The 23,571-nt window shown below is 38.9% G+C and overlaps 1 protein-coding gene across 4 annotated transcripts in view; it reads left to right on the top strand.

Annotated features, from left to right (window-relative positions):
- LRRC28 (leucine rich repeat containing 28) overlaps positions 1-23,571 on the top strand; it is a 200,620-nt gene that overhangs the window by 109,715 nt on the left and 67,334 nt on the right. For 2 of the 4 annotated variants that reach the window (XM_052659596.1, XM_052659595.1), the window contains exon 6: positions 4,502-4,708. The exons of the other annotated variants lie outside the window; for them this stretch is intronic. In XM_052659596.1, coding sequence (XP_052515556.1) covers positions 4,502-4,708 — 207 coding nt within the window. The remainder of the gene's footprint in view (positions 1-4,501; positions 4,709-23,571) is intronic. 4 annotated transcript variants of the gene reach the window in all.

Genomic DNA, 23,571 nt, shown 5'->3' with positions numbered 1-23,571 from the left:
GTGTATTTTTGTTTTCTGCTTTAATTCATTTATTGGCTTTTTAGGTTTATACTTTTCTTTTTTTGGTATTTATCTTATTTTTAGTTATTGCAGTATACCGATCTTTCAAAATTGCTTTGGAACTACTTTTACTTTACCCCACTAATCTTTGTTATACTTATCCTAAGTAGTTTATCATATATTGAAATGCTTTCAGCAGTTATGCATAACAACTTAAAAGGAGAAAAGTGATAGTTATATTTACCCAGATATAACTCTTAAATTTGAAGACATAATTCTAAAGCTTCAAAACTTAGGTTAAAGATATAAATTTTCAAATTTAAAAAGCTCAGCAGACCCCAGATAGGATAAATTCAAAGAAAGCCATTTACAGATACATCATAATCAGTCTGCTAATGACTAAAGATAAATAACCAATCTTGAACACACCTAAAGAAATAATGATTCAGATAATTGTAGATTTCTCCTCAGACACCATGGGAGGCTGGAAGATAGTGGAACACCATCTTTAAAGTACTGAAAGTAAAGAATGGTTAGCCCAGGATTCTGTATCTAATGAAAAGAATTTCTGAGAATTACAGTGATAATAAAGACATTCCCAGAGAAAAGGAAAGCTAAGAGAATTTGTTGCCAGCATACCTGCTCTAAAAGAAATAAAATTTCTTCAGGCTGGTGGAAGTGATATGATCAGGAAGCTGGGATCTTCAGGAATGAAGAAAGAGCAGCAAAATATATGAGTATCCTGTTGTCCTGGCCTCAGTGTAGCGTCTGAATTTGACCAGATTTGCTAGATTTCTGATTGGCTAATAGCTTTCCAGTTTTTAACCTGAGCCCATACTTTGGACTCTGTTTCTGTATTCCTGTGTGATACGTTACCACCCCAGGTTTATTTCCTGTCTCTTGTGTTTAAGTTAGAATCTTAGACAAAGTTTGTTTTGACTCTGTTGTTTTCTAAAAATGTGCTTCCCATTAGCTGAGCTTAACAAGTATATATTTTTTTATTTTGTTGAGATAAAGATGCCACATATAGTCTTATATTTGTGGCCTATTGTAAAATGGTCATGAAAATTATGTTTAATTCACTTCTCCTGAAAGGCTGTTTAATTTTATTTCACTCTCTTTCCCAAATACTTTCATAGGATGACAAAATTATTAATTTCCCAACCATATTATATATAGTATTCCACTCAGTATTGTAATTGGAGTAGTAATTAGCTCACTTTTCTTCTAACAGATGAAAAGACCTATATAGTAAGCTACTTAGACAAAAATGTTCTTTGTTACATTTGTTCATTTAATGCAGTCCTGCATGTTTAAGTCTTATTCATAACTTACAGGGAATAAGAAATGTCAGCTCTCTTTTCTGTTCCCACTGCTTAGTATTTTGACCTTTCATTCATACTGACACTATGTATTCTCATTTTCTTTGTCACAAGTGTTATTAATTTTAATATCTGAAAATGTCTGCCTGTCTATCAAAACAAAGTATGAATACTGATCTGTTAAAAACTAAATAATCAAATTATAGGAAACTTAAATTCATAATCACTTATTTCCTCATTTCACAATACAGTAAGATAGTACTGAATCAAAATGATGGGGCAGTCACAAGCCTAATTTTTTCCCTGCCCCCCACACCCCCGCCAGCCTTAGTAATTTTTGTAACCATGTCAAAACACTGTTTTATGCATTTAATTATTTTTGAACTAATAATGAAAATAGTTTATTTTGCTTGCTCCCATGTGATTTTTGATGGATTTTTCAAATTCCTTTAAATAGGTGGGTTTATAGGTACTATAATTTAGAAGTATTGACATACTTAAAATTTTTTTCCTACAGAAAGAATGTTATTAGCATTGATTGACTTAGAGTATAATAGCCTAGAAACTTGAAAATGATCTTTGATTTTTTCTTGTTTCACTATTTTCCATTTCCAACCAAACTTACTCTCTGCTTTTCTTAAAACCTCTCTGGAATTTACCTTTAAACTCTATCACACTGCCTCTGTTCTCATCAGCTGTCTCCTTGTTTCCCCATCCGACTCTCTCTTTTCATTTCATTGCTTTCTGCGTATTTACCATTTTCATATTTCCAAAAGAGCCCCTTCATCCTTTGAGAATTTTCAGGAAGTGTTATGTTCTTAGTGTAATAAGTTCAAACTTCTCTCACCAATATTCGTTATCATCCATGTCTCCACCAAGCCCTCTGTATTGAGCTTATTTTCTCCTTTTTTCCCATTGGTATCTTTGGTACTTGTCAGGTCTCAAGTAGTCATTGTGCCTATTGTAGTTATCTTTTTACTTGCATGCCTTTCCTTATGCTTTCAACCCCATCTCCATGCCTGGCTTGAAATGCTATATCCATTTTCTTTTTGACCTATTCAAGTTCTCATTTCCTTCGATAAATTTCGCAAAAGCATCTCCAGCCCATCATCTAGCTCTTCCCCCCCACCCCCCCAGTCCCCCTCCACCTCCCCCCCGCCGCCCCCCCACCCCAGCTCCTATCACACAGTGTCTTTTATGTGTAATGTGATTCTCAGTGGCAGAGATCTTGTCTTGTTCTTCTCTCAGCACCTGGCCCCCGTGGTGGGTAAGCTGATTGGTTGCATTTCTGTCCCATTTCACTCCCATAATAACTTCATAAAGTGAGGTCAGGAAGATTCCTTGTTTCTTTTTGTTTTCATTCAATTCTAAAATATAATTCTTCTGTCAATTCCTTCACCCTCCATGCCCCATCAGAAGCAATAAGAACAGATAGGCAGGAAGACTTCACTAGAGGAAATACTGTGCTAATGGAGCCAAGGGTGAAATTGACCCCCTTGTGCATCAGTTTGGTAAAAATAGAACAAAACTCTTATTGGGAGTCACAAATGTTCACTGAATCCTGTCTCCTGTCTTCAAATATGTCTTTGTGCAGTATTGGGGAAATTAGAAAATGAAGTGTGAACTTCTCAGCTTATCACAAATCTCTTCTAGATATTAGTAAAATAACTAGAAATTAATATATTTTTGTACTTGTATTACTTTTATAAAAAACAGTTATTAAAAATGTTCCTGTTAAGAGTGAGTCCATAACAAAGACTAGCAAACTTTTTTGTAAATTATGAGATACTAAATATTTTTAGGCTTTGCAGGCCACCTGTAGTCTCTGTCATATATATAGACACACAGACATATATGTGTATATGTGGTTGTTGTTGTTGTTGTTATCATTGTTGTTGAATTTCACCACCCTTAAAAATGACCAGTCTTAGCTTGCATGCATTACAAAAGTGGACCGTGGGTCCAATTTTGCCTGTGAGCCATAGTTTGCCAATAAGAAAAGCTAATCTGTGCAATTGGACATCTAAGAGGGCAGAAGATTTTCTCTCCTATGGAGAAGGCATTGCTCATACTAATCCAAGGCCTGAACAAACTGGAATGTATCCAGAGGGGTGTGTTCAAGTGGCCGGATCATGAGAAACCTTAACCTGAGAGGAACAACTTGTACGACAGGTCAGGTTAGATGAGTGAGAGAGGGAGTTACAGTGGTCCTCAGCGTGGGAGTCCCGTGAAAGAGAGGAGCCGGCATGTCCTGCATCGTGCTCCCTGTAGAGCCTCGGATGAGGCGTGCAGTCCTGGACAGGGTCACGGCCTTCCCGTAGAGACTGGCTAGCAGAACCTCCTTTGCTCTGAATGCTTCCTGGCGGTTTTCCCTGAAAAGGACGGAATGCCTTGTAAAGAGCTCCCTTCCCGCCCACCTTCAGCCAGTGTCAGTTAGTGTATGACAGGGACATAATTGTACGTGTCATGGAATAGATTACAAATATAGGCACCAATAATAAAAGAATATTGGCGCTAAATGGGAGGATTTCCTTTGGGTGGAATTAAAGTGAATCTTCATAGGAAATGTATATTTGGGGCTTAAAAGAGGAGCCACATGGCTGGACAATATCTAAAAATGTTACAATAATTGCGTATTATTACCATAATTTTTACTATGGTGAAAATTTCAAAAGCTGTCCTCGTGTTTAGTCCAGAAATGTTCTACTTAGTTCACATGAACAAGGTGCACTTACTGGGATACTGTAATATATATATATATTTAGGTCTCCTACTGTCTACCTCAATAGAAGGTAAACCACTAAAGTAGCAAGAACCAGACACCATGAAGTGACTGTAATTGTTCTTTCACATTTGCAGTGACTTTCTGATTCATCAGGAAGCAGAAGCCATAGTAACAGACTTGGCCCAGGTTCATCGCTTTGTGTTTCTCCTTTCTCCATGACAGCACTTTTCCTGTTAGAAAAATTCTGGCAGACTAATTTAAAGATATCTACTTAGGTTGGATTATTTGCCTACTGGACCTAAATCCTGCACTTCAGTCAGTATTCATGTCTGTGGAAGTAGTAGCAGCTACTAATTTTATTTGGTTGAACTGTTACAGTATTGATTTATTTTATTTATTTAATTAATTCATTTAATCAGGATGCAATTTATCTTAATTTTGATTTTGGTTGTAGAGGTTGGCGATTTGAAGGAGCTGCAGACACTAGACATTTCTACCAATCGTTTGCTAACTTTACCCGAGAGGCTTCACCTGTGCCTTTCTCTGCAGTACCTCACTGTGGACCGAAATCGTCTATGGTGTGTGCCGCGCCACCTCTGCCAGCTGCCCAGCCTCAATGAGCTCTCCATGGCTGGAAACCGTCTTGCATTTTTGCCACTTGGTAAGTAATCCTATTTGTATGGCAATGTAAAACATCTAAAGGATAAGATGGAAAGCCTTTGTTTCCTTGACTGGGAAGGATTAGTTAGTTTCATTTATTGTGTTTATGCTGAAGATGCTTCTCTAAATTCATTTTTGCAGTGAACAAAGCATTATTCGCAGTTAACAAATAAAGTTTATTTCTGTTATGGATTTCATAGTTTAAAAAAACTGTGAAAAATTTATTTAGAAAAAAATATGAAATATGAGATGATTTACTCAGAGAAAGGAATTAAAATGTATGTATATATAATATGCAAATACATACTATATATGTATATTTTATATATCTAAAACTATAAAATTGACAAGTGGTATTGAGGAAGATGAAAGAATAGCTACTGTGCAAATGTATCTGCTTAGACGTTAGCTTCCATGTAGAAAAAATGTCATTGAGTATCCTAATGATTAGTATTGCCGGACAACCAGACTAGACAGTTTTAAAGACTTTTGAACTGCCTGCTGAGCTAGAAATGTCACCCTGGCTAATAGATAACATAGTGTGCACTATAGATTTCTGTAGTAGCCCATTTCAATATAAGATGTGTTAAAGAACATAGGCCTTTAATAAAATAATGCATTAATATTCACTGAAAATTGGGTTATTTTATTAACTTGTAAGAAACAGAACTGCCATTTAAAAAAATTAAAATTTGAAGCCCCACCAAACCCTAAACTGTCAGAATAAGCATAATATGATATTATTCATAAAAGCATTTTTAAAATGAATAATTTATCTTGAGAGCAATGAAGTGAATAATTTACTAGTCCCTGAAAGGAAATATTTTCTACCATAGTACAGTGTGCAAATTATTTTCAATAAAAAATATCTTTAAGAAAACTTAAATCCTGAGAGAATTGATAATTATGAGAGATGTGCACATCAGTTTGAGTAATAATAAATAATTATCCAATTTAAGAAGATTACTTTTCTATAAATATAATTAAATTCTTTTTTAAAATTAAGAAGCTAAAGTAAAAACCATTTCAGAAGCATGCTACATTCCTAAGAAATCAGAGCTTTCTTTCAAATGAGCAAATTATTGAATATAAATTGATATTAGAAAATAAATATACCCCTGCTGCATAAACCACAGTTTGTAGAATAATTATAGTGGACAAGCACCAAGTTACAAATCTAAAGATACAAGTTCTAGACTGTCTCCATCACGTCATAGAGCATTACCTGGAGGAAATCACCAGAACCTCTCAGCTTCATTTTCCTTATCTAGAACCAGAAATCATAACATTTATCCTACTTAGTTTAGAGTTATGTTGAAGGTACATAAGATAGCTGTTTTTTATCTCCTCCAGCTGTGACTCCTCATCCCCCTAGTCAGTTCCGCTCATTCCTACCTGTTGTTTCACCAGGGAGACAGGCAGCATGTGCTGGGATGACAGGGGTGTTGGAGAAGAGAGGGAAGCCGTCCCTGCAGATGGCTGACCACTGTTAACATTTGAGGTGCCAAGGGGTGTGGTGACAGCAGCAGCTGACCCGAGTGGCAGTGGCTGGTGCAAGATGATAGAAATGGCTATGGGTGGAGGATAGAGTCCACTGCACTTTGCCCGGCTGCTTTCTGCTTTGACACCTCCCTTATGCCCTAAGGCATCTTCTCTATACACTGTGTTGAGTGCTGTTGTGGCTACGGACGTGGGCATCTCTTCTTCAGTGCTCAGTGTTCAGTGGTGAGGAGAGCCTTACCGGTTAGTTTCTATCTCCAGGCTTCTTGTCGCCCCAAAGCCTTGCTGAACTTGTTAATATGTTATCAGAGAGGCAAGAAGGTCTGCACTGGGTTCTGAGCAGGGTCCCTCCCAACATTCAAGGTCTCCATAACTCTCAGTCCTGGGACCATGGACGGCCAAAGATGCGGAAGCAGCTTCCACACTCCCCAGGGCACCGTCCCAGCTCGTGAGGCTCTCAGCCGTGGCTGGACACAGGCCTGTGGGCAGGCTTTCCTCTCTGCTAGAAAGTCATACAGGCAAGAGGATCTGGTGAAGACTGTCCAGTGAGAAGGAAGCAGGCTGCCTGGAGCAGTGCTCTGCTCTGGTCTCAGACCGGGTTCTTTGAGAACAGCATGAGTAAAGGGCCAGATAACTGAGACGAGCTCTGGGGGCCTTTCTCCACTGTTGGGCTGGATGGTCTTTGTAAAGAAGTGGATGAGACAACCGGAGAGCTACCGGGTGAGGTTGCCCAGAGGGCTTCAGGAGAGCAGAGACCACGTACTCTGAAGATGAAGAAGTCGAAGCTGACAAGTATCAGCGATCTTCTCAGTCTGATTATGGTTTTGATTTTTTGTTTTCAACACCATAGACGGTAGATTTGGAAAGGGAATTTAATTAAGTCTTTAGGAAGAAAACAAGTTCATACCTGTCCTTCCTTCCATGGACTCTGTGTGCGTGAAACCTTTCCTTCAACTCCTTTCTAATACAGCAAAACTATCTAATGCTAAGAGCTATACAGGACAGGGTAAAATGAGCAGGCAGCTGCTCGCACCAGCTTTCCTCAGAGAACTGAATGGTTGAAAACAGCATATAGGGACGCCTTTGTAATGTAGTTAAGTCAGATACAGTGTGAATACACGTGCACACAACTCGAGGTTTCAAATAGAAGGCTCCTGTGTTTAACCATGATTCTAATGTAGGTGCTGAGTGCTTATGAAATATCTTTAATATCTTTGAGATCTCTGCCTGTGATTGGAGGAATGCTACTTACTGAATTCAGTTTCTTGCCACAGAACTTTGGACCAAGCAGTTTTTAGGACAAGGCAGTTTTTTAATGGGGCTTTTATGTCAGATTATAGCCTCTTCATAAAGCAGTTACAGAAGCTATAGTACAGATGACTTAACTCACTTATAATACTATCTAAATCATTAACACCCATGGAGTGTGTTCTTTTTAAGATGAAAAGTTGTATCAAGAAACGAGGATGTTCCTGTTACAGCTGTACCATGGCAGCTGAGTGACAGACTAGTCTGCACACAGAAGCCCTGTTCCCACTGGTGACTGTCAGTGAGGAGGAAAGGAGATTGATCGCGTGAGCCTTGTGCTGTGAGATTTAATAGAAGTCTTGTTGATTCAGTATAGCTCTGTAGACCAAATAGCTCATAAAGATGTGACTCTCCTCTGGGCTTCTGAAAATATAGGAAAATACAAAGAAAAGGATTTTTTCCCCTAAGGTGTTTTTTTTTTTTTTTTAACTAGGTTTACTGATTGCTCTTGCATAATTAATAAACCATTATTCAGTAATGTCTACAACTTATTTAATGTTGAATAATAGATACAAGTTCCGTGAGGTTGCCCGTGTACAAATTGACTGTGGAAGAGCATTCTTTAGTTAGCCCCCAGAAAGTGCTGTGTCAGCTAAACTCAATGTCAGGAACTTCTGTAGTTTAAGATAACAAAAGTTGCACCCACAATGGCAGGTGGAATTTCTGAGTATTAACTTAGAAAACAGTGAATGAATTCTTAACCAAAAACATTTGGCAAGTGACGTTGAGATAAACAGAGTATCCTGGTGTGTGGACTCCCATGTCGTAAGCCCAAAAATTAGTGAGAAAATAGCTTCCTACTATTGGGAAATAATTTATGTTTCTAAATCAGTCCAAGAATTGTTGTTCCTTGGATATTCTAGTAGTAAAGTATTTATTTTCTCAGGAAAAGTTATTCTGTGTGCCAAGGACTTGGGCTGTGAATAAAATGATAGCTTCTTATTACTGTGGGCTATATCCTGTAACTTTTATAGGGATATAAAACTGTACTTTTTATCACATAACAGGAGATTACTCTAGTTTCTGTGGTAGCTGTAGTAATTTTTCCTTTGTAGGAATAGGATGCCTTGTGTAGAGTGAAAAAAAGTTTATGCCAGGTATCGGTGCAATATTAGAAAGTAGCTTGTAGACATTTTCAAAGCCCATGCTGAAATCTTTTTGTTGTTTTTGCAAATGGCATATAAATGACACAATTTTTCAATGACAATTATTTTTACTATTGCTTCTCATTCCTGCTTTCTCTGTATCTGCTTAGAAGGTCAGGAAAAGAATTGCTGTTTACTGTTTTTTAAGAAAATATTTAAATCCACAAAGTGAAGCTATTCAAACTTAAACTCCAGTATGGACACCAGATGGAAACCAGTTAATAACTCCTTAATCTCAGACTTAGAGATGAATGTAAACTGTACTTTACTGAACCGTGGAATGTATTTGATCTGCAACTTGAAGAAGTACTGCATTGAGGTCATTGTTTAATGGGAATAATCTGCAAAGTTTGCAGCCTTAAATATGTTTCATCACTAAAATGTTTTCTTCTGGTTCAGACCAGAAGCCCAGAGGTTGGAATCAGTCTTATGTTTGAGTAGAAGATATCTTCTGCTTTACAAGAAGGGACCTAAAATCATGTTCTGTAGGGATTGTTGGGCAGGTCTCCAATCAAAGACAAAATGAAAAAGTAGAAAAGAAAGGCTTGAAAACAAGGTTCAAAAACTAGTAGTGGGAAGAAATGAGAGAGACGTATTCTATTAACTAAAGTTTATATGGACCCTATTTCGGGAGCAAAGTTTTAACTCTGGAATGTGTATTTTTTCAAGAAAGAGGGTGTTCACTTCTTCTTTTGAGCTCCTTTCTTTGCAAGTATTTATTTTAAAAAAATTTGCATCCTGGTGTGACTTAGTCATTTGACTTTTTCCACTATCTTAATGAATCCCCTCTGCTTTATTTTTTCATCATTTCAGACCTTTACTCTTGCCTTAAGGTTTTCTTAGGGTGTAAACAGGATTATTTAATATGATTGAGTTGATAGGATTATTTAATATGGCTTCTCTAGTGTGGGCAGACATTGATTTTTCCTGTGCTAATGTATGAAGAGGAAAGTTCACCTAGAGTAGGTGAGCTTTAAAGGGACAAGTGTATATTTTTCTGAAAGTTTTTGGAATAGGGTTTGGGGTGAAGTGAAGTTGCTCAGTCGTGTCCGACTCTTTGCGACCCCGTAGACTGTAGCCTACCAGGCTCCTCTGTCCATGGGATTTTCCAGACAATAGTACTGGAGTGGATTGCCATTTCCTTCTCCAGGGGATCTTCCCGACCCAGGGATTGAACCCGGGTCTCCCGCACTGTAGACAGATGCTTTACCGTCTGAGCCACCAGGGGTAGGCAATGATTAATATGAAAAAACTGAAACTGTTTTCCTCAACTGTCAATTAGGAAAAAGAATTACTACTCATTCTTAACAAGATACAGATGTGGAACCAAAATAAGTAGCGTGAGGGCTAGATTCATGAGCAAAATCTCTGCCAGCAAAGTTTTTGTTAATTTGTTTTTTTTAATAGTGACAAGAATGTGCAGTACAAGCGAAGTCTGGAAGATGTCAGTTGACAAAAGTCAGTCATAGTTTTCAATCAAGTTCTTAAATTTAAGGAAAAAGAGAACAGCTGAGCAAGAGCTGAAGGTCAGATGCAGAGCGAAGACGTTTTGCTCTCAGTGCTGGCTCCCCTGGCTGGAAGAAGTGCTCTTACGTATTTCCCAAGCCTGTGCCGGACAGTCAGCCTCAAGACTCCTTCTCTAGGATCTCCGAAGGAATTCTTGGTATTTCTTGAAATTGCTGTCCTAAATCTGTAAGTCAGAACCACCCCACCACTTATCTGATCTTTTAACAAAAGTGGAGGGATATTTTGTTCATCATTTAGCTCCTTGTCAGTGTCTCCTGGTATCACATCTGGATGTTTGGGCATGCCTGTCCTCAGGTGCCCACTGCACCCATGCCATCTGCTAGGTAGTGTTACTTCCTGTGTTATGTAGGGGGCCCCTGCTTGTACGGAAATGATCTGTTAAGGGAGGCGGCTTAAGTAATATCATGGTGAAGGAGACAGGCATGCTTTTATTCATTTATTTCTGCTGCACTGCACGGCATGTGGGATCTTATGTTCCTCAACCAGGGACTGAATCCGCAGCCCATGAAGTGGAAGTGCAGAGTTTTACCCTCTGGACCTCCAGGGAGGTCCCAGGCGTCCTTTTAAATCCCAGCTCTACCATTTAGTAGTTGTATGGCCTCGAGCTTAGAAAGGCTGTTTAGCTTGTCTAAGTCTCAGTAATAGGGGAGTGTTAATACCTACTTCATAGCACTGTTGTGAGAGCTAAGTAAGACATGTTTCGAACACTTGTATTACCCATGAATACTGCATAAGCACCCAGTCAACATAAACTACTTTTGCTGTTTGACTAGACAGTAAGCAAGGGTTGGTGCAGCATGTGTCTGCACTTTTGTACCCTAAGCATCTAGCACAGTGTCATGCGCATTGCTTGTAATAATTTCTCTAGTACTTGACTGTGCAGTGCAAATAGAGATGCTGATGCTTGAATATTGAAACCAACTGCAGAGAAAGCCTTCAGTTATTCAGATTCATTGAAATTAATTTATTTTAACATTGATGATCTACTTGTGTAAAGTATAAATCATAATTAAATCATAATTCACTGTGAAATATTATTTAGTAAAAGTTGAATAGACCAGAAAGAATATGATTATGTAAAAGATTAAATGGTTGTGTGTGTATGTCTATTTACAGAAACTAGCACTTTAAATAATTAATGATTCTGAAAAAGTAATCAAAAAGTTCTGTGTCAAATGCATCATGTAAGGACTTAGTTTTAAAGATGATTTGGGAATACATTGTAAATTATTCTGAATTCATTGTGAAGAAACCCAGATTTTATAGTAAATAAAAATGTGATTGTGACTAATAATCTGATTTATTGACCATGATAATCGGAATAACATTGATAGAACATTCCAAACAGCCTACTTCAGTCTATTGCTTTCATGTTCTGGTTTCCATTGCCCCGTAATTTTGTTGAATAGAATACATCATTCACCTTTTGATGAAATGAATGAGCTGCATGCTGGTCATTGTGCAGTAAACAGAGCCTGTTTGGTCTGGCGCATGCTGTCATCCTGTGCCTGCTTCTGCAGTGTGGTTAAAAGAGCAGCAGCCTTAACACACAGGAGCTTTTTGTTCCTTCTTCAGCCATGTGGACTGCATATGTCAGGGCCTTGAAGTCAAAACAGAGAGGGAAAGAGAATTGGAGTTTATGCAGGACTGCTAGCTTTTGCTAATTTTTAAGTAACAATACTTTGATCTCTGAGTCTGAAAGAAGAAAAGGGAAGCATTTTAGACACAGAACAGCACTTTAAAAAGCCACATGAAAAAGTTCTTTGTTGCTTTAACATCTATGCAGATGGACAACTTCCTTGATTTATAAAATTCATGTACAGAGCAGTTTTTGCACAGGAACTTAAAAGTATTACTGCAATATCCAGTATTATTTATTGAAAACTCTTGGTCCATTGAAATTAATGGAAGAAACAAACAGCTTATTAGCTAGTAAATTAATGATCTCTTCCAAAGTTAATTATTGGCTGAAGATTTTCTGTTATAAGAATAGAAGAAATAGCTCAAAGCTTTTTCTTGCAGAAAATACTTAACATTTCAACAGCATCATGATTAAAAATGTCATTCCATTGTGCTTGGGGTTTTGCCAGCTGACGGGTTTGGCGAGAGCACACTCTCAAGAGGCTGTCACAGCCCTGCCTGTATAGCCTGTGACCTTGCTGAGTGTTTAGGTGTCTTTGCCTCGCCAGCAGGCTGTGCTGTGTCAGCTTAAAGCGAGGATTGCCTGGTTCTCTTTAGACTCCTACACTCTGTTTTGTGATCGTCACTTTATATTCAGGAAAGAGGTAAAAGACTAAGATGTTGAGTACCAGCTGTTATTCAAGGGACTAGATTGTTGACCCTTCATAACAAGCTCATGTCATAGGTATTATTATCTTCATTTCACAGAGGAGGTAACTGGCTTGGAGTGTTTGATTGAAAAAGCCAGGTTTCAGAGTCCAAAGCCCATGACATCTTGTAATTTCAGTACTGCTTTTTCTTACTCTATTTGACATTGTGTTGTTTACACAGTTTGAATGTCTGTATTAAATACTTATGTCTGTGTGACATTATACTGGTTAAAGTATAATGTATATAAAGTATAAAGTATAATGTATATAAAGTATAGGTTTGAACACAGTTGATTCATGTTTTCTTTTGCCTTCAGTAGAAAACAATTCATCCTATTATGGGCATATATAAAAAATTATATCCCATATACAAATTGGTCTGGAGGTATAAACAGAAATCTTTGGAATATTGAAAACCTGAGATGAGGTCTAAACTAAATAGTATTTTAAAATCATCAACTCTTCATTTTTTTTCCCCTATAAAACTAGGATAGGAAAGAAAACTAAACTATAGAAAAACTAGCCAGTGCCAGCTTGTCTTTAACTTTGTATTGTGATCGTTACATGCAGCCCCATTCAAGCTGGTTCCTGTGTCATGTCCCACTTGGTGTCCTTGGCTTAGGGAGATGAATCACTGTCTCTAGAGGCAGTTGCCTCCAACTCTATTCTGTGCAGTTAAAGTATAGAAAAGAGTGCCTTTTGCTGCATGCCGAAGAGAATTTTCTCTTAATTGGCCTTGTACTGTAGGACATATTTCCAAATGTGTCACTAGTAATGAGAATAATAATAACTGCCATATACTGGAGAAGGATGTATGCCAAGAATTCTGCTTGTTAATTTATAAACTTTGTTAGTAGTTTTCACTAAAAGCAAGGGACAGCATTATTTTGCTCTTTATACAGATGAGGAAACTGAAGATACACATTTAGTAAATTGAAGAACTAGGATTCAAATCCAAGTTCTCTGACTCCAAAATTGTATTCCTGCTCCATTATTTATTAGTAGTATTCTACACTCCTTATTGTTCCATAAACTCAAATAAAGCATCTTTACCTAACCTATGGGCTCTGACAAGCATATTTCAGATCAGAGCTCATTTGTATTTTATCAGTGTAGTTTCAGTTTTTTAAAACTTTCAAACTTTTCTGTATGCCTTTAAAGTCTGAAGATTTCTATATGTGATGAAAGGGTTTGTATACATACCAGAGAAGTAGTGAAAAAATACAGAAGAGGAATTTTTAGTTAAATTTTGAGGACTTTTTCATGGCAAGTAGATTCTGGCATTCTATGTATATTTTTCCCATCTGTGTTTTATAAATTTGTAGCCTTTTATACTAGTAGATATGTTTATACATGTTTACCAAAGTAGCAGTACATATTATTGTGGCAATTATTTAAAAATTCTTATGCTTAAACAACATACTGTATAGTCATTTAAATTTCACAAATTACTTTCACCTTCAATTTTAACAACTTGATAAATTTGAGGGATTAGGCACTGTTATGCAATTTTAACATATGTGCATGTCTGTAAAGCTTTTGATTTCTCCTTCAGATCTGAATTAAAGTCTTACTGAGTATTCTTGGTTATATGTTCTTCCTTTTATCAATTTAAATATTTTGCTCCATTCCCTTCTGACTTGTAGAGTTTCTGGTGAGAAATCACCTGATAACCTTATGGGAGTTCCCTTTTATGTTACTTTTCATTTTTACCTCATTGCTTTTAATATGTTATCTTCATCTTTAATTATTGTCAGTTTGATTACTATGTGTCTTGGAGTGTTCCTCCTTGGGTTTATCCTGCCTGGGACTTCCTGTGCTTCCTAGACTTGGTTGACTTTTTCCTTTCCTGTGTTAAGGAAGTTTTCAGCTGTTACCTCTTCAAATATTTTCTCAGGTCTTTTTTCTCTCTCTTCTCCTTCTGGGACCCCTATGATGCAAATGTTAGTGTGTTTAATGTCATCCCAGAGATCTCTTAGGCTGTCTTCATTTTTTTTTTTTCATTCTTTATTTTAATATTCTGTTTAGTGGCAGTGATTTCCACCATCCTGTCTTCAGGTCACTTATCTGTTCTTCTGCCTCAGTTATTGTGCTTTTGATTCTTTCTTGTGTATTATTCATCTCTGCTTGTCTGTTCTTTAATTCTTCCAGGTCTTTCTCGAACATTTCTTGCATCCTCTCCATTCTTTTTCCGAGATCAAGAATTCACTATCATTATTCTGAATTCTTTTTTCAGAAGGCAGCCTCTCTCCACTCCATTTAGTTGTTTTTCTGGGGTTTTATCTTGTCCCTTCATGTAGGATATAATCCTCTGCCTTTTCATTTTGATTAACTTTCTGTTGATGTGGTTTTCATTCTGGTGGACTGGGGGTTGTAACTATTGCTTCTTATGTCTGCTGTCTGTTGGATGAGGGTAACAGGCTTGGGTAAGCCTCCTGAGGGGAGGGACTGGTAATGGGAAAAACTGAGTCTTGCTCTGGTGGGGAGCACTGCCACAAAGCCAGCTTTACAACAAATGCTAAAGAAACTTCCTAAGGCAAGAAACAAAAGAGAAGGAAAGACCTACAAAAAAATCAGAAACAGTTAAAAAAAAGTAATAGGATCATTATTGTTGTTGTTTGATCACTGGGTCATGTCTCACTCTTGTGACCTCGTAGACTGTAGCCTGCCAAGTTCCTCTGTGGGATTTCCCAGGCAGGAATACTAGAGGCTTACCATATGTTAGTAATTACCTTAATGTAAATGGATTAAATGCACCAACCAAAAGACATAGACTGGCTGGGTAGATGAAAACATGTGCATGTATGCACTTCCATTTACCACATCCCTCTACTTAACCTCCTTGCTGCTGCTGCTGTTAAGTCACTTCAGTCATGTCCGACTCTGTGTGACCCCATAGATGGCAGTAAACCAGGCTCCCGTCCCTGGGATTCTCCAGGCAAGAACACTGGAGTGGGTTGCCACTGCCTTCTGCAATGCATGAAAGTGAAAAGTGAAAGTGAAGTAGCTCAGTCATGTTCGACACCCAGCAACCCCACGGACTGCAGCCAACCAGGCTCCTCCATCCATGGGATTCTCCAGTCAAGAGTACGGAGTGGGCCGCCATTGCCCTCTCCTAACCCCCTTCAGTTCACTTCAGTTCAGTTGAGTCAGTCAGTCGTGTCCACTCTTTGCGACCCCATGAATCCCAGCACGCCAGGCCTCCCTGTGCATCACCGTCTCCTGGAGTTCACTCAGACTCACGTCCATCGAGTCCATGATGCCATACAGCCATCTCATCCTCTTTCATCCCCTTCTCCTCCTGCCCCCAATCCCTCCCAGCATCAGATTCTTTTCCAGCGAGTCAACTCTTCGCATGAGGTGGCCAAAGTACTGGAGCTTCAGCTTTAGCATCGTTCCTTCCAAAGAAATCCCAGGGCTGATCTCCTTCAGAATGGACTGGTTGGATCTCCTTGCAGTTCAAGGGACTCTAAAGAGTCTTCTCCAAACCACACTTCAAAAGCATCAATTCTTCAGCGCTCAGCCTTCTTCACAGTCCAACTCTCACATCCATACATGACCAGTGGAAAAACCATAGCCTTGACGAGATGGACCTTAGTCGGCAAAGTAATGTCTCTGCTTTTGAATATGCTATCTAGGTTGGTCATAGCTTTTCTTCCAAGGAGTAAACATCTTTTAATTTCATGGCTGTAGTCACCATCTGCAGTGATTTTGGAGCCCCCAGAAATAAAGTCTGACACTGTTTCTACTATTTCCCCATCTATGTTCCATGAAGTGATGGGACTGGATGCCATGATCTTTGTTTTCTGAATGTTGAGCTTTAAGCCAACTTTTTCACTCTCCTCTTTCACTTTCATCAAGAGGCTTTTTACCTCCTCTTCACTTTCTGCCACAAGGGTGGTATTATCTACATATCTGAGGTTATTGATATTTCTCCCGGCAATCTTGATTCCAGCTTGTGTTTCTTCCAGTCCAGCATTTCTCATGATGTACTCGACATATAAGTTAAATAATAGGATGACAATATACAGCCTTGATGTACTCCTTTTCCTATTTGGAACCAGTCTGTTGTTCCATGTCCAGTTCTAACTGTTGCTTCCTGACCTGCGTACAGGTTTCTCAAGAGGTAGGTCAGGTGGTCTGGTATTCCCATCTCTTTCAGAATTTTCCACAGTTTGTTGTGATCCACACAGTCAAAGGCTTTGGCATAGTCAAGAAAGCAGAAATAGATGTTTTTCTGGAACTCTCTTGCTTTTTCCATGATAACAGCAGATGTTGGCAATTTGATCTCTGGTTCCTCTGCCTTTTCTGAAACCAGCTTGAACATCTGGAAGTTTACGGTTCACGTATTGCTGAAGCCTGGCTTGGAGAATTTTGAGCATTACTTTACTAGCGTGTGAGATGGGTGCAATTGTTTGGTAGTTTGAGCATTCTTTGGCATTGCCTTTCTTTGGGATTGGAATGAAAACTGACCTTTTCCAGTCCTGTGGCCACTGCTGAGTTTTCCAAAGTTGCTGGCATATTGAGTGCAGCACTCTCACAGCAGCATCTTTCAGGATTTGAAGTAGCTCAACTGGAATTCCATCACTTTCACTAGCTTTGTTCATAGTGATGCTTTCTAAGGCCTACTTGGCTTCACATTCCAGGATGTCTGGCTCTAGATTAGTGATCACACCATCATGATTATCCGGGTCGTGCAGCTCTTCTTTGTACAGTTCTGTGTATTCTTGCCACCTCTTCTTAATATCTTCTGCTTCTGTTTGGCCCATACCCTTTCTGTCCTTTATCGAGTCCATCTTTGCATGAAATGTTCCCTTGGTATATCTCATTTTCTTGAAGAGATCTCTAGTCTTTCCCATTCTGTTGTTTTCCTCTATTTCTTTGCATTGATCACTGAAGAAGGCTTTCTTATCTCTTCGTGCTATTCTTTGGAACTCTGCATTCAGATGCTTATATCTGTCCTTTTTTCCTTTGTTTTTTGCCTCTCTTCTTTTCACAGCTATTTGTAAGGCCTCCCCAGACAGCCATTTTGCTTTTTTGCATTTCTTTTCCATGGGGATGGTCTTGATCCCTGTCTCCTGTACAATATCACGAACCTCAGTCCATAGTTCATCAGGCACTCTGTCTATCAGATCTAGGCCCTTAAATCTATTTCTCACTTCCACTGTATAATCATAAGGGATTTGATTTAGGTCATACCTGAATGGTCTAGCGGTTTCCCCTACTTTCTTCAGTTTAAGTCTGAATCTGGTAATAAGGAGTTCATGATCTGAGCCACAGTCAGCTCCTGGTCTTGTTTTTGTTGACTGTATAGAGCTTCTCCATCTTTGGCTGCAAAGAATATAATCAGTCTGATTTTGGTGTTGACCATCTGGTGATGTCCATGTGTAGAGTCTTCTCTTGTGTTGTTGGAAGAGGGTGTTTGCTATGACCAGTGCATTTTCTTGGCAAAATTCTATTAGCCTTTGCCCTGCTTCATTCTGTATTTCAAGGCCAAATTTGCCTGTTACTCCAGGTGTTTCTTGACTTCCTACTTTTGCATTCCAGTCCCCTATAATGAAAAGGACATCTTTTTTGGGTGTTAGTTCTAAAAGGTCTTGAAGGTCTTCATAGAACCATTCAAATTCAGCTTCTTCAGCAGTACTGGTTGGGGCATAGACTTGGATTAATGTGATATTGAATGGTTTGCCTTGGAAACGAATAGAGATCATTCTGTCGTTTTTGAGATTGCATCCAACTACTGCATTTTGGACTCTTTTGTTGACCATGATGGCTACTCCATTTCTTCTGAGGGATTCCTGCCTGCAGTAGTAGATATAATAGTCATCTGAGTTAAATTCACCCATTCCAGTCCATTTTAGTTTGCTGATTCCTAGAATGTCGACGTTCACTCTTGCCATCTCTTGTTTGACCACTTCCAATTTGCCTTGATTCATGGACCTGACATTCCAGGTTCCTATGCAATATTGCTCTTTACAGCATTGGACCTTGCTTCTATCACCAGTCACATCCACAGCTGGGTATTGTTTTTGCTTTGGCTCTATCCTTTCATTCTTTCTGGAGGTATTTCTCCACTGATCTCCAGCAGCATATTGGGCACCTACTGACCTGGGGAGTTCCTCTTTCAGTATCCTATCATTTTGCCTTTTCATACTATTCATGGGGTTCTCAAGGCAAGAATACTGAAGTGGTTTGCCGTTCCCTTCTCCAGTGGACCGAGAAGACCTCTCCACCATGCCCGCCTGTCTTGGGTGGCCCCACAGGGCATGGCTTAGTTTCATTGAGTTCGACAAGGCTGTGGTCCTAGTGTGATTAGACTGACTAGTTTTCTGTGAGTATGGTTTCAGTGTGTCTGCCCTCTGATGCCCTCTTGCAGCACCTACCATCTTACTTGGGTTTCTCTTACCTTGGGCTTGGGGTATCTCTTTACGGCTGCTCCAGCAAAGCGCAGCCCTGCTCCTTACCTTGGATGAGGGGTATCTCCTCACCGCTGCCCTTCCTGACTTTCAACGTGGGATAGCTCCTCTAGGCCCTCCTGTGCCCGCGCAGCCACTGCTCCTTGGACGTGGTGTGGCTCCTCCCATCCACTACCCCTGGCCTCGGGCTGGGGGTTGCTCCTCCCGGCCACCACCCCTGGCCTCGGAAGCGGGGTGGCTCCTCTCGGCCATACCCCCGCCCCCAACGTCGAATGCAGGGTGGTCCTCCCGGCCACCGCCTCTGACCTCGGACACGGGGTGGCTCCTCTTGGCCGTTCCTGCGCCATCACACTCTCGGCCGCTGCCCTTGACCTCGGACGTGGCGTAACTCCTCTTGGCCACCGCCCTTTGGACATGGGGTCCTCCTGGCTTCTGCCCCTGCCTCCGACGTGGAGTAGCTCCTCTCGGCCGCAGCCGCCTGCGCTTAGTGCGCCGGTCGGTCGACCTGGGAAGGGCACAAAACGCAGGCCCAATTGGGTCTGGGCCTCTGAGGACTACCCGAGTGCCTGAACCTAAGTGGCTTAGACCTGGGAGGTGCATGCAGCCCACGGTCAGCCTCGGACGGTTGCCGGCAGAGCAACCTAGATCCTGAGCTGTGTGTGCCGCGAGCGGGGGCAGGCCCAGGGTGGCTTAATTGTATGTAATTATTCAATATTTTTTGGTTTATCATGTTTCCATTATGGCTTGCAGTTGTGATTGTCTTTTATTTTCTTCTTTGACTGTTGATTGTGAAAACTGATAAATGTCTTTTACTGTTATGATTATGTAATTTATTATTTATGTATTTATTTAATTATGTAATTTATTTATTATTTAATACCATTGTATTATGATTAGTCAACAGATAATAATAGAATTCTGTATCACTAAAACTACCATTTAATAGAAAAACGTGATATTACTTTTAAAATCCAGATGCACATCAGAATTAGCTTGGAATTTTTTTGAAAACTATTGAGTGCCAAGGTAGTATTTTTTTCTCCAAAGCTCCAGATGTGATTCTAAGAGCAGTGACATCTAAAAACAACTGGACTGTATGATGATCTTTTGCTTTCATCTAGTTTTACTTTTTCTATTTCATATTCAGTGCTCTCATTTCATTATTTTCCAGTTTCTCTCTTTTTTGTTGTTCTTGTTCAAGACTTTATCTTATAGGAGAAAAGATTTCGTGTGTGTTGTGTGTGTGTGTATACTATGTACAATATATTTTAGGAAGCGAGTTTTTGTTTAGCTAAAAAATTTGACATTTTTAGCTCCACTTGTTTCATTAAGTTTTAATGTAATGCTTTAGTTCAGTTAAGTTCAGTTGCTCAGTCATGTCCGACTCTTTGCAACCCCATGAACTTTAGCACACCAGGCCTCCATGTCCATCACCAACACCCAGAGTTCACTCAGACTCATGTCCATTGAGTTGGTGATGCCATCCAACCATCTCATCCTATGTCGTCCCCTTCTCCTCTCGCCTTCAACCTTTCCCAGCATGAGAATCTTTTCAAATGAATCAGCTCTTCACATCAGGTGGCCAAAGTATTAGAGTTTCAGCCTCAACATCAGTCCTTCCAATGAACACTCAGGACTGATCTCCTTTAGGATGGACTGGTTGGATCTCCTTGCAGTCCAAGGGATTCTTGAGAGTCTTCTTCAACACTACAGTTCAGAAGCATCAATTCTTCGGCGCTCAGCCTTCTTCACAGTCCAACTCTCACATCCATACATCACCACTGGAAAAACCATAGCCTTGACTAGACAGACCTTTGTTGACAAAGTAATGTCTCTGCTTTTTCATATGCTGTCTAGGTTGGTCATAACTCTTCCTTCCAAGGAGTAAGTGTCTTTTAATTTCATGGCTGCAGTCACCATCTGCAGTGATTTTGGAGCCCAGAAAAGTAAAGTCAGCCACTGTTTCCATTGTTTCCCCATCTATTTGCCGTGAAGTGATGGGACTGGATGCCATGATCTTCGTTTTCTGAATGTTGAGCTTTAAGCCAACTTTTTCACTCTCCTCTTTCACTTTCATCAAGAGGCTTTTTACCTCCTCTTCACTTTCTGCCACAAGGGTGGTGTCATCTGCATATCTGAGGTTATTGATATTTCTCCAAGCAATCTTGATTCCAGCTTGTGCTTCCCCCACCCCAGCATTTCTCATGATGTAATCTGCATAGAAGTTAAATAAGCAGGATGACAATATACAGCCTTGACGTACTCCTTTTCCTATTTGGAACCAGTCTGTTGTTCCATGTCCAGTTCTAACTTTTGCTTCCTGACTTGCATACAGGTTTCTCAAGAGGTAGGTCAGGTGGTCTGGTATTCCCATCTCTTTCAGAATTTTCCACAGTTTGTTGTGATCCACACAGTCAAAGGCTTTGGCATAGTCAAGAAAGCAGAAATAGATGTTTTTCTGGAACTCTCTTGCTTTTTCCATGATCTAGCGGATGTTGGCAATTTGATCTCTGGTTCCTCTGCCTTTTCTAAAACCAGCTTGAACATCTGGAAGTTCACAGTTCATGTATTGTTGAAGCCTGGCTTGGAGAATTTTGAGCATTACTTTACTAGCGTGTGAGATAAGTGAAATTCTATGTTCTAATTTATAGTCAATCAAAACTTTGATGTAGTTCCATTTATTCTGGCATCTAGTCTACTAGACTTTTAATTGCTAAAGTCTAGAAAGCCTATTATTTTAGTGATTAAAAAAAAAATTGAGGCTTGAAACTTCTGTTCCAATTCTGAGAAATGCTATATTGTTTAAAAAAAAAAAAAAAAGGCAAGAAAGTAACGTGTGATACAATATTATTAACTAAAGTAGAGAGTTTGTTTAAATTTCACAGAATTTTATGCTAGTTTCCATTATTTGTTCTCATACCTTATTCAAGATTCCACATTGTATTTAGTTGCACTGAACAGCTTCAGCTGTATGCAACAAATTCTGGTTAATTCTTTTTGTTTTTACTCTGTTACAAATATTTTCTAATTTTCCTTGTTATAACTTGTCAGATACACCCATCGTTTAAAAGTGGATGTTTAATATCCAGATGCATGAGGTTTGTAAGTTATCCTTGATATTAATTTCTCATTTAAACGCTTTCTTGTCTGCAATCACCCTCTGTGTTTTTTCAGTCTTTTAACTTTATTGAGGCTTTCAATGGCTAAGTCAAAGGTCTCTGTTGGTAAATGTCACATTGCACTTGAAAGTATATGGGTTATTTTCAAATATGTTTTGGTATTGATTTCTAACATAATTCCACAGTGATAAGAGAACAAATTCTGTATGATTTCAATACCTTTAGACCATGAAATTTTTACACCTTATGTTATCCCTGAATATGTTCCACTGTCTTCTGGTTTATAGTCTATGGAAAGTTGAATAGAATTTTTCTCTTGCTATTGTGTGGAAATTACATAAATCTTAATTATGTTGAATTGGTTCACTGTGCTTTTCAGGTCTACTTTATCCTTCTACTTATCTGTCTATTCATTCTCTTGATTTTTGAGAGTTTGGTACTGAAACTGTAACTAAGTATCCTAATTTATCTACTTAAAAATTATTGTAATATATAGTGAACTATATGTAACTTTGTTCTGTATTTTCGAAATCTCCTGTAAACTTATGACCCTTTTGTAATCTAGAAAAGAAAAAGAAAAAAATACATGTTCAAACTAAGGCTCTGCTCATAAGTGAAAGAATAGACACATAAGATGTTGACAATTCACACACAAAAAATGCAAAAATGATCCTCGTATTGAAAAATGTTCACATCAATAATAAGAGAAATACAAATTGAGAATGACAAAATGTTTTAAATAAGACAGCATGTTTTAGAAGTTGATGAGACTGTGGGAAAGCCAGTGCTTTCATACATGATGAATAGAATGCAAACTGGTGTAAGTCCTCTGGAGGGAAATACCAAGGACTCTATACACGTATTTACCTTTTGGCCCAGCAGGTCCACTGCTTAGAATGTATACTGAAGGTACACTTGCAACAATGGAGTTGAATATGTATGCATGGGTTGGTATTATATACATATGCTTTGTAAATCTGCCTACTTACGGATCCTAGAAGCAGTGGCACTCTTATAGTAAGGGGCACATCTCGCACTCAGATGTTGGTTTCTAGATGCCATACCCCAGAATTTAAATAAATTTACTTTAATTCCATTCCTTTAATTAAAGGAGTTAAAGCTCCTTGGAGAAGTAATTGATTTCAGGACTAGTGCAGGGAAAGTACAGTTTGAACTTGGAGTATCTTTTGCTCCTGGAAAGTATGACAATACTCATAAAAGGATGATAACTTGTTTAAAGAATGAAAAGACCAATTTTAAGTGTTCCTAGGTGCCAAAACTGGAACATTTTACCCAACACAATAAACAACAATGGTAGTGGGTTTTTAGTCCTTAAAATAAAATAAATGTCCTTGAATCCATACCAATATAAACATCAAATAAATGGGGGAGGAAGGATCATTCTTCCTTACATAAGAATTCCAATTAATAAATGTAGACAGAAAGATGGTAATTGAAAATCACATAAGTAAATACTACGTTATAATTGTTACAAACAAGATCCATTGATGAATGGTAA

Source organism: Budorcas taxicolor, chromosome 21, assembly GCF_023091745.1.
Source record: "Budorcas taxicolor isolate Tak-1 chromosome 21, Takin1.1, whole genome shotgun sequence".
Lineage (NCBI taxonomy): Eukaryota > Metazoa > Chordata > Mammalia > Artiodactyla > Bovidae > Budorcas > Budorcas taxicolor.
Note: the sequence above shows the minus strand (reverse complement) of the source record. Positions and strands in the feature narration are given on the sequence as shown.